This window comes from Neophocaena asiaeorientalis, unplaced genomic scaffold (assembly GCF_003031525.2).
Source record: "Neophocaena asiaeorientalis asiaeorientalis breed wild unplaced genomic scaffold, Neophocaena_asiaeorientalis_V1.1 scaffold117, whole genome shotgun sequence".
Taxonomy (NCBI): domain Eukaryota; kingdom Metazoa; phylum Chordata; class Mammalia; order Artiodactyla; family Phocoenidae; genus Neophocaena; species Neophocaena asiaeorientalis.
Window position 1 is genome coordinate 349,746 of NW_020173951.1, and position 12,181 is coordinate 361,926.

The 12,181-nt window shown below is 45.6% G+C and overlaps 1 protein-coding gene across 1 annotated transcript in view; it reads left to right on the plus strand.

Moving 5' to 3' along the window:
* Positions 1–254, plus strand: part of LOC112404754 (translation initiation factor IF-2) — a 602-nt gene extending 348 nt beyond the window's left edge. The window contains 3 exon segments of the mRNA XM_083287573.1: positions 1–135; positions 137–195; positions 197–254. The exon segment at positions 1–135 is cut by the window's left edge and continues 4 nt beyond it. Coding sequence (XP_083143699.1) covers positions 1–135; positions 137–195; positions 197–254 — 252 coding nt within the window.
* Positions 255–12,181: the final 11,927 nt, after the last annotated feature.

A 12,181-nucleotide genomic window follows, 5' to 3' on the forward strand; every position in this document is an offset into this window, starting at 1 on the left:
CCTCGGAGCAGTGGCCTTCAGGAGCCCCCGGCAGTCCCGCTAAGCCGAGCGCATCCCGGAGGCGGCGGCAGCGACGCCTCCCAGCCACGCGCCCAGCCCCGGGGCCGCCCGAGGACTCCCTCCCCAGCTGGGCCTCCCGATCCTCGTCGCCTTCCAGGCTCTCCGGGGTTCTCTCGGCGTCTCCCCTCCCCTCCGCCTCTGAACAAAGTTACTGGAAGAACAATCGCATCGCTGGGACCTGCCGGCGAAACTGACAGGAGTGGGGCGGGTCAGGTGTAAGTGAAATCTACCATCCCCGCCAGCTGACCAGGCACCGACCCCTCACCCTGCCCGCTCCAGCAGAGGAAGGCAAGGCTTTTCGATTTGTGCCAGGCGGCGGCGGAGCCCTAGAAGGAGGGGAGCCGGCAGAGGGCTGGCGTCCGGGGCGCCCACTCCAACCCCGGGCGACCCCCACCCCCACGCCGGCCCCAGGCCCCTCCCGCGCTCCCTCCCGCGGCCGCACGTGTCCCCGGGGTCACCCCTTCCGCGCGCGCGAGTGCATCCCCGCGCTCCCGCGGCCCCGCGGCCCCGCGCCGCCCAGCCAGCGCCTGAGGACTAGGACCGAGCAAGCGGTAGCCAAGGCCGGGCCAGCAGTTCACCTACCCTCGCCTCCGTCCTGGTCGCGGGCGGCACCCGCAAGGGGTGGGGCCCCGCGCCCAGGGCGAGGACGCGAGTCTCGCAGCGCAGCAGAGTTCCTCGTAAAGGTCGGCAGCAGAGGGGCAGAGGGGGAGGCGGAGGGAGAGCGAGGGGTCGCGGCCAGGCATCGGCCGCCAGGTGCCCCGGTTGGCGCCAGCTCCCCGCCAGCCCTCTGCGCTGGAAGGGCGTACTCCGCCGGGCAGGGCTCCGGGAGGTGCCGGCGGGGACCCCAGGCGGTGCGGTGAGCTGCGTCTGGTAAATCTAGAGAGACAGGTGGAGATGACAAGGGTAGACTTGGGAATTCTTACACGGGGCTCTCCGACAGTCAGGTGATTAGGGTGACTTCTATATTTAACACTACTTGGTCCTGGGGAGTAGCTTACAACTTCACAGGGACTGCTACAGCGACTCTGCACTCCCGAGGGACTTTCCGGCAGCTATGGAAAGAAATAACAGATTATTAAGAAGCTGTTTAATGTTAAATAGAGCCCATTGTTCTGGGCTTTGAGTTCCATAATGCCCCCAAATGGATCAGCAGATAAATGAACTCTCCGTGCATTTCTTAGCAGAGCTTACTTAGCTTTCTTCCTCCAGCAACAATTGCCTCCTGACACTAGAAAGTTAAGTTGTTTATCTCCTGACTGCTTTGCATTAACTTAAAGACAACTTTGACTATTTCAGAACACACTGTCCCAATAGATGCAGTTACACAAGAACACAGCATGAGTCCTATCCTTCAATGCAATAGCTTAATCTCTGACTCTGTGATAGGAATTAATTGCCACTTTAATTTCATCAGTGCAGACAGTCAATCTAGATAATGCAATGTGAACATGCTTTTGGAAAGAAAAGTTTGGGGATGGAATTACTCATTCTTTTTCTTCAAAATTATGAAAAATTAGATTTCAAGCTCATTTTCTAAATTGGGAACTTGTTCAAAATAACATGAGCTTGCTTTAGTCTGACATTCACTATACTTTTAAAGTGATATTATGACCTTTCATGTAGTAATGTGCCAGCCAAGAAAATACAGAGCTTTGTACCTTTAAAGAAGTTACTTGCGGACTTCCCTGGTGGTGCAGTGGTTAAGAATCTGCAGAGTGAAGTAAGTCAGAAAGAGAAAAACAAATACCGTATGCTAACACATATATATGGAATCTAAGGAAAAAAAAAAAAAAGGTCATGAAGTACCTAGGGGTAAGATGGGAATAAAGACACAGACCTACTAGAGAATGGACTTGAGGACATGGCCAGGGGGAAGGGTAAGCTGTGACAAAGTGAGAGAGTGGCGTGGACATATATACACTAGCTAGTGGGAAGTAGCCGCATAGCACAGGGAGATCAGCTAGGTGGTTTGTGACCACCTAGAGGGGTAGGATGGGGGGGTGGGAGGGAGGGAGACGGAAGAGGGAAGAGATATGGGAACATATGTATATGTATAACTGATTCACTTTGTTATAAAGCAGAAACTAACACACCATTGTAAAGCAATTATACTCCAATAAAGATGTTAAAAAAAAAAAAAAAGAATCTGCCTGCCAATGCAGGAGGCACCATTGGATCCCTGGTCCAGGAAGATCCCACATGCTGCGGAGCAACTAACCTCTGTGTCATAACTACTGAGCCCACGTGCCACAACTACTGAAGCCCACGTGCCTAGACCCCATGCTCCGTAACAAGAGGAGCCACCGCAAAGAGAAGCCCGCGCACCACAACAGAGTAGCCCCCACTCCCCGCAACTATAGAAAGCCCCCGCGCAGCAAAGAAGACCCAACGCAGCCAAAAATAAATAAATAAGAAAAAGAGAAAAATAATATTTGTTTAAAAAAAGTTATTTGCTCTCCCTTTCCTCCCCGGTACATTGTAATGAATCAATCCTTATAGTATTTATAATGGTAAATTCGATGATCTGTGTAAAGAGCTTAGGAGAGTGCCTTAGGGCATAGGGAGCACTCAGTGCCTGTTTTACTGAAAATAGTTAAGATGATAGAAATTCACCATGAGCACTCATCTGAGAAGAAATTGCTAGTTTAATTAATCTCTTTCTATAAATTATTCTAAAAGATATTTGGCATCTTCAAAAAATGAAACCCCTTCTGAAGGCAGGAAGAAAGTCAATGGTGTTCTGTGCAATAAAGTTTTGAATCTGACAGATTTTCCTTTTACAGTGTAGAAATAAAAAGTACATGTCAGTTCCAACAGGAGCTGGAAGAGCTGACTGGAAAGTTACTATTCTTACATGCTTGTTACTTCCAAAATGTGTTTGTGAACTTCAGTGAAGAGTAAATCAAAACAAAGATCCAATACTTCAACTAAATTTGTTCTAAATTTAGGCAAGAGCTTGTAAAGATTCCCATTGTCAAAGGCAAGTATTTTTCCTTTCTCTGCCCTTCTATTTTTGGGGGGGACAGAGTTTTTTTTTGCATCTGTCATAAGTAAATATGGGCTCAGAAAATATATTACATTTCAAAACTGTTGATTGCACCTAATTATGCATGTAAATTGCTACTTCAAGCATGCAGACAGCTTGCAACATTTTGAAAATTTTGCCCTGGTAGTCATCTGAGGTATTTATGTTACTATTTTCCTTTTGCCTTAAATGACTTCATTCCCCCGTGAGCTTTCCAGTAATGATGGGTCTATGAACAATTCTGACCTCTTGATGTCTGTCTTTTGGATGATTCAAATGAGCAAATCAGCACTTTCAACAAAATCACCCTTATTATTGTTTATACCAGGCCACTTGATTTTTTGAGTCACTGAAATGAGAGTTTACAAGAAGGTATCCTGGAAGAGTCATCTAACCCCTTACTACTCAAAAGGTAGTCGATGGACAGGTAGCGTCCCAATACCTGTATTGTATGAAATACAGAGTCTCAGGCCCCTGCCCCAGACTGACTGCATCACAGTCTACCTTTTAATAAGATCTTCAAGTGTTTCCTACCACGTTTAAGTCTGAGAGGTGCTGCTCTAACTCATAGCATAGTTGGCCTTTCTCCATTATAATTCTTTGGCACTGTACCTCTAAAATACCACTCAGAAAGACCTATCAGGAAAACACAATGTTAGACACTTTTTTGTTTTGGTCAAGACATTATAATCCCTTCTCACTCTCCCCCAACCCCTGAGGATCTGAGATCTGAGTGTTGCATGATGAAAAATTACATCAATTAAGAATCTACCTATGTTGTATATATATCTCTTCTAATGAATTAGAAGTATACAGTTTTCTAAAATCAAAAGGAATTAACCTAAAAGAGGAATTACATTTTATCTTGAATAATAAAATTTATACAAACATGTGGAACTAATTCCTAAAAATCTTGGTTATTCTTGACCTTCTAGTTAAGATGTGAGAGTCCAGTGCCCACTCTGCTGGGATTATTGATACTTTCTGTTACAATGCAAGCAGAAATCATCACATTAGCGCCTGTGCCATGACAGTCTATTAAAGCTTCAATAATTAGTCATAGGAATGGACTAAATTATATGCTCCAATATTTTTAGGAACTAACAGAAGTTGTTGCTTTAAAGAATTTCTTTAAAGCACATGTACACAGATCAATAAGTTATTACTTTCAAAGCCTACCTGGGGACTTCCCTCGTGGCACAGTGGTTAAAAATGCACCTGCTAATGCAGGGGACATGGGTTCGAGCCCTGGTCCAGGAAGATCCCACACGCTGCAGAGCAACTAAGCCCGTGTGCCAGAACTGCTAAGCCTGCACTCTAGAGCCCGCGCGCCACAACTACTGAGCCCATGTGCCACAACTACTGAAGCCCACGCGCCTAGAGCCCGTGCTCCACAACAAGAAGCCACCACAATGAGAAGCCCGTGCACCGCAACTAAGAGTAGCCCCTGCTCGCTGCAACTAAAGAAAGCCCACACGCTGCAATGAAAACCCAACACAGCCAAAAAAATAAAAATAAAAAATAAAGACTACTTGGTACAGTAGTTCTCACCTGTAAAGTACATGAAATCCCCTGGTGAATGTCCCTGGAAGGCAGATTGGGACTTGGCAGGATGGGGTTCAAGTCTGAGAATCTGCATTTCTAACAAACTTCCAGATGAGGCCATGTTTCTGGTCCTCAGACTTAATAGACTTGTTTTAACTCCATCAATGGTTCTCAAATATTAATCAGTTGGGGAGCTTTTTAAAATCTTCAGTGCCCAGATTACTACCCAGATAAGTTACATTAGAACCTCTGGGGTTGAGATCTAGGTGTCAGTGATGTTTAGATTCCAGCTGATTACGATGTATAGCCAAGATTGGTAATCAGTGCTGTCAACCTGTGCTTCTCCAAGTGTCGTCTCCAAGACCGAGGCAGCAGCATCTCTAGGGGAGTGGTTTATGAACGCTGACTTTCAGGCCACACCCCAGACCTACCGCGTCAGTATCTGCACTCTAAGCTCTCCAAGTGCTGTGTCTGCACATTTCAAGTTTGAGAAGCACGGCTCTAGCGTAGCCCATGGGACACAGGGGTGGCACTCAAACAGCTACAACCTGATGGTAACTACTTCACCTCTGGGCTCTTTACAGATCTATACCCATTCTGAGAAGCTTTCAGAACCCTTACAGATAAAGTTCCCATTGATGCGAGAAATCTACGAGCATCCCTGGCTGTTTTAACAATCCCGTGGTTAGCAGCGCTGCCCAATAGGACTGCCTACAATGACAGAAATGTGCTGTGTCTGTGCTGTTCAGTAAGTGACTGAATGATGGCCAACGTGACCAAGAAACTTTTCATTTTCATTCTATTTCATTGTAATTACTTTAAATGTAAACGGCCTCATGTGGTTGCTGGCCCCTGTACTGGACAGAGCAGCTCCAGGGTAATCATCCTTCCTGTTCCTCAACCCTTTTTCAAATTCCCAGGTTGAACCCAGGCTTCCTGCTCAGCCTGTGTATTTATTAATCCCCAGTGAATGCAGAGACGACAAACATCTGCCTCACCACCTCATCTACATAATAAGTAACATTATGCTTATTATTTTGAATAAGAGGAATTTAACTTGAATTAAATGCCACCGAAAGTTGTCAAAACCTTTTTCATAGTATTCGTAATCACGTAGCTTGAATTTTACAGCCTTTTCAAACAGCAGCAGACACGGGGCACATTTGGAACTGCCTTAAGAAAAAGAGACAAAAGACTGCAAATGGATTTGGGGTAGAAGACACAAAAAGACACCTCATCTCCACCATCTTATTGGTGCACCAGAGAAAGTTCCATAAATTCAGAGGGTATCTGTGTTGAAAATAAATATCAAAATTCGAACATTCCTCCCAAAATGGAAGATGAGATGCAAACAAAGGAGAGGTCAAGGTGGCAGAAGATAGCAAATGAAATTCAAACTAGAAATATACTCAACAGTTACCATGAATGTGAATATCTAATCTGTGGAATCAATGGGCAGGGAGCGGGGTAGGGCAGAGAGCGGACAAAAATACACGTGATTTGAAACAGGCACCAGCCCCCTGGTGCCTTCCCTTTTCCAAGGTGAGAAAATCAGCACCACCGCCCACAATCATAACACACTGCCTCCACCACGCAGGCTCCCAGGAACCCGGTGAGGTGGATATGTTCAGGAAAGAGATTATTCAGGGGAAATGATTTTTTTTTTTTTTTGCGGTACGCGGGCCTCTCACTCTTGCAGCCTCTCCCATTGCGGAGCACAGGCTCCAGACCCGCAGGCTCAACGGCCATGGCTCACGGGCCCAGCTGCTCCGCGGCATGTGGGATCTTCCCGGATCGGGGCACGAACTCGTGTCCCCTGCATCGGCAGGCGGACTCTCAACCACTGAGCCACCAGGGAAGCCCCAGGGGACATGATTTTAACTGACACATCTCAGAGCAAAAATAAGCAAATTCCTACTTGAGAGGGAAGAGGACAGTGTCAGCCCTTGCCTTTGATTGAAAAGGTGAATTAGCACAACCTACCTCATACCAGGTGGCCAACATCAAGAAAACATTTCATCAAGGTCTGTGCTTTGCTCAGCTGCCAGTTTGTTACCGTGTGATGCAAGATTATGCCCATAAAGAAATGTGTAGCCAAGGGCAACAGCCTCACTTCTGAGGATGGTCACTTCTTAGCAACTGAAACCAATAAATAAACTCCAGGGGACTTCAGACAATAGGCTTTCAGGAGGTTGGCCGTGAACTCAGAAGCCATTCAGAACTGTCCTGACATTCAGGCACCTAAGATCCCCATCACCCAGGCTCTCCTTTCCTTCAGAAACGGAGGGCAAGTTTCTTCACACTGATTGATTCACACCAATCCAGCTCAGAAGGGAGCAGGAAGATTGACATGAAAGATGAAAATATTCACTCCCCTCATTAATGGTCTAAAGTTATCTGTTTACATAGCTTTACGGATGCCCTGCCTAAGACACAGCTAATTAAGATCAGGTCACAAGCCCCAGTCATTGCTCTAGGCAATGTTTGGAGGATTCCTCTACCCTTCACTTGTTCAAACACACACGTTTCTTGGCTAAATTTTTAGGTGTAGTTTATGAACATAAAGAATCCCAGGGATTCTGAACTTTAACTTCTGGGTCACCTAAAAATATTCCAGGAGATTGCAATTTTAAGAGCAGAGGTCCCAGCAACATGGGACCAAGTCTGCCTAGGAAGAGGGTCTGTTTGTCTTCCTGACTCTTGTACAGAATGAGAGTTTCGCTGAGTTGGTTCTAGATGTGACCAGTGTCAAAATATCCCCTTTATTACTGATAAGGAAGGAGCTGCTATCTGTCAGCAAATGGGCTTCTTATTTCTGAACACCTGGATCAGACACACAAATCCACCCAGTCACACACCTCTCCTGGATCAGAGAGAGAAAGAGAGTAGAGAGACGCCAGGAGTGCATCCTGAACTCCCTATGCCTGGAAAGAACCCTCAGAAGTGGAGAAGTGTTAATCCCCCAAATGACCTCTGCTTCACTATCAGCCCCAGACCCACATCCTGTGTCCCAGTCACCCTTGCTGCTTGGTGCCCCCAGTGGTGGGAGAATTCTGGGAGCCCACCCTGGACAGGTCCTCTTCCCGCCTCTTATAGCCCTCACTGGTCCTAGGGGTCCCCAGGCCATCATCAGCTCTGCCAGCCCCACTCCCCTCAATTGTAGAACTAACTTACCGGGTCTTAGACGTGATTGGTCAGAATTAACATTCATCACACAAAGCTCTCAGGAATCACATTCCTCCCCTGGCTCCCATTAGCATCAGACAGACATCAACTGAGCAAACCAGAAATTTCATGGAGGGGTAAAGCTGGCAGAGGTGATGCTCCAGCAAGTGCCTTTTTTTTTTTTTTTTTTTTTTTTTTATGCATCGGCAGGTGGACTCTCAACCACTGCGCCATCAGGGAAGCCCCAGCAAGTGCCTTTTATCTTACAGGTGCCTAATAAATATTACATTTTCATAATTTGGCTTTTTAAATCAGAAATTATCTTTCATTCTCTTGCATAGTACATTTTAGAAGACCCACCTAATGCAGTGCCCTGCACAAGGTAGCCACTAAATAATGTTTGAGAAGGAATATTAAAAACCTTGTATGTGAAGGCTTAGAAATGACTTTGCATCTCATCTTGGAAAATTCAGTCTTCAAAAAAGTAAAACAAGAATAGGCAATTTGGAAACTAGGCTTTTACCATGGACTTCCCGTGATCACATGTTTGTATCAATGTCACTGGATCATTGCAAGAGGGTAAATAACTGTAACTTTGCACAAGGACCTTGTCTGAGTCTCCATCTCCTTTTTTTATGAATCGAGGAACCTATAATTCCTTTTAGCTCAAAGACTCTGAGATAACAACAGTAGATATTTTCTGACAAGTTAATTGAACAATGAAAGCATCCAATAATCCAGTGATGGGGAAACCCTCTTTAGTTTGGAATGATATATTTTCATGTATTAAATATCAAATCTCATATAACTACATCACTTTGCTGTACACCTGACACTAACACAACATTGTAAACCAACTATACTCCAATATAAAATAAAAGTTTAAACAAATAGCAAGTCTCTTCCCCTATTTCTAGACATGGCCATTGGTGTCTGGGTCATCATGTCCTTTATCTGTAACTTTGCTTTTCACTTTGGAACCAGAGTATAAGTAACATGTAAAACTACAGTCATAATTAGGTAAGACATTTGGGGGAACCAGGAATTTAAATGTAAATACAAAACACACAGGAAACAATCCACAGAGACAGCAATAAACATAACAAATGAGCACGTAAGGAAAACCAGTATCATGTGGGTGATGACAAGCAAGATTCACCTCGATGTATCTCCAGAGAAAAGAGAAGGACCACTTGTGGTGAGGAAATGGAAATTTCACTGGGTGATTTATATCTTTATAATGGTGCTCATGTGTCTTAGGAATATCATACAAGCTTGGAAATTAAGGCCTAAGTGAACACAAACTACTTCTTCTCACTTCTCCCTCAGTGTACAGGCTGTCATCCCTGTGCTCTGTGGGCACAGTTGTGTTACATGTCACTGGTCACCACTCTACTGCCTAAATCAATGCCTTTCTGGCTCCTGATCTGAGCTGTCCTGTATTTCACTCCAAACATCCCAGGAAGCTCCTCGGTCTTGATTCCCTCCTCATCCTCTGACTTCCCCCTTACCAACCGTATTTTTCACTCTTCTTTTCCTCCCCATCTTCAAGCAACCTGTTCTCCATGTGTCCTTTCTTCAGAGAGCTCACAAAACATCCTCATCTCGGGGAAACAGCATCCCTGTCAATCACCAGAGAGATCCAGCAGAGCATTAGGTATCAACAGGTAGCATCTCTTTTAATGATCATGACACCTCTCTGCAGAGCCATTACAAGCCCCATGTTATACACAAGGAAACCAGGGTTCTGACAGTCTGGATAACAAGCCTAAAGCCACCACCCTGGTAGTGGCAGAATCAGAGCCTGAACCCAGGCCTGCCTGACTCATTTCACGATCATACACCTACGCATATCAATTATCAGTGAACTCAATGCTCTACAGCACAATAGTCATTTGTGTTGCTCGCACACCTGTGGTGCACACAGAGCTGCGTGGCTGTGATGTGCTCCTGGCACTGTCATCCAAGAGGCTCAGCTGGGCTCACTCTGGGCACTGGCCACTGGCTGGGACTCCGGGGCCTCACCAGAGGTTACTTGGGCTTCCTCACAGCATGGAGGCCGGATTCCAAGAGCAAAGAGCCTAATGGAAGGAGGCAGTAGCACAGGGCATTTTTATGACTTAATCACAGTGTCATTCCTGCTGTGCTGTTGGTCGAGGCAAACACAAAGGCCCGCCCAGGTTCAAAAGGAGGCTGCATAGACACCACCTGTCAATGAGGAAGAAAGTAGCGAGGTACTAGATAGAAAAACCTGTAGAACAGGAGGAAACCCTGTTGCAGCCATCGGTGGAAGAAACAAGCTGCCGCATCATGACTCCTCTCAAAAGCCCACCTGTGAAGATGACTTTCAAACTTTTATCTCCAAGCCCTGACATCTCTGTTGAAGCCAGTTTCACAGTTCTGATTGTCTATTAGAATTTTTCAAAACCCAGATTCACAAAGCTCTTTGTTAAAACCAAGGCTTACTTATTCTTCAAGATTTACCTGAGCGGCTCTGTTCTTCCTCATCCAGTGCTGACCAGCTCATGTGCAGCTTTGACTCCTTGGTTCCCAGGTCCCGACAGGTGCCTGCTCAGACCTATTCCTCCTACTCATCAAATATAATAGTTTATTCATTCATTCAAGAACATGTATTGAATACCTACTATGTAATTGGCCCTGCCTTGGTTATTGTTAATTAGTGATGGAGATTCAATAGTACACACGCACACACACACAAATATGTGTGGAAAAAATATATATATATATAAATATACATACTGTCTTTGCTGTCAAGTAATTTGGAGGCTTATGCAAAACGAATAGACAAGTCAACAAATCACAATTGTTATAGGTATTAGATTCCAAGTAAACTCGGATGCTGAGATTGCAAAGAAAAGGCACACTAACCTAGATTTGGGTGAGGGCAAGGAGAAGGAAGTGAGTTCTGAGCCGAGTTTGAAGGAATAGTAGGAGTTGTGGTCCATCTGAGCTCACACATCACAAACAGAAATCAAAACAAAACGAAATATATGCCGTTCAGCTCAGGATGACTTTGAGTTGATCGCTGAGAGATAGTCTCTGAAGCACTGAATGATACCCAAAGCTGAACCTCTGACTCTATTTGAATGTGTCCAACCTGTAGAAGGTAAGTTAATTTAATTGAGATGAACCAGTATCACTGAGCACCATCATGTTGGAAAGTCAGTGAAGGGAGATTTTTAAAAATTTTTTACAGAAATTTGAAGAGGTTTTTTCAGTGATGGGGAAAGACGTCTCTCATGGCCTGTGCGCTTGAGCTTTGCCAGCTTCCTCTGACACCCATTCCTCACCATGTCTGTTGCATGCCCTGCTTTGCATGTGTCACAGGAGATGACACGTCGGGACACCCTTGCGTACTGTCTTAATGTAAGTCTGTGGTAGGATGTGGAAAGCAGAGGGTGCAAGAGGGGGCTGGGGGCTGTCTCCCCTTCCTCTTGTCCCCACCCCTAGCCATCGGCTGGGGCAGCGCCCACCCCCGCCCCCCACCATGTAGCCCGATTCTGGGATTAGGTAACACACCCTCCCCTGTGGACCTGCAGCCCTGGGGTGCACCCGCCTCCTGCTCTGGCTAGTTTCAGCATCCCCTGGCCGCCACCCCATAGCTGACACCTTCTATCACAACCCCTTATATCTGAAAGACTGGGGTGGTGTCAGCTTTCCTGACTGGACCCTGACTGATGAACCGAGCTAGCTCGTTTCAAAAAATTATTTTTAATTGTGGCACAATGCACATAACACAAAAGTGACCATCTTAATCATATTTAAGTATGTAGTTCAGTGACACTGAGTACATTCATGTGGTTGTACAACCTTCACCCCGTCCATCTCCAGAACTCTTCTCATTTGTAAAACTGAAACTCTGTCCCCACTAAACACTGACCCCTCATTTCCTCTCCCCCAGCCCCTGCAGCCACCACTCTACTCTCTGTATGAATCTGACTACTCTGGGTACCTCATGTAAGGGGAACCATACAGTACTTGTCCTTTTGTGACTGGTTTATTTCACTTAACATAATGTCCTCAAGACTCATCCATGTTGTAGCATGTAGCTCATTTTAATACCAGAGCAGTTGGCTTTCAGTGGCAGAAATCATTGACTCAACCTTGTCTTCTAATCCTATGCTGAGTAATAAGTAGGATTTCTGGCATTAAGCCTACTGATCCTCTATGTTTCCATTACAAGTTTAAGTAAGAGACTTGCCAGGGTCCAGCAATTGAGGCCCCAGGAGGATTTCAGCATAAGACGGCTCTTCTTCCTATCCCACGTCGGCCACTCTGTGACCTTGGACAAATCAGCCTGGTCTCTCTCTGATCTCAGTTTTGTCACCATTACTCTTTGAATCATAAACCCTGCCTTGCACAGCT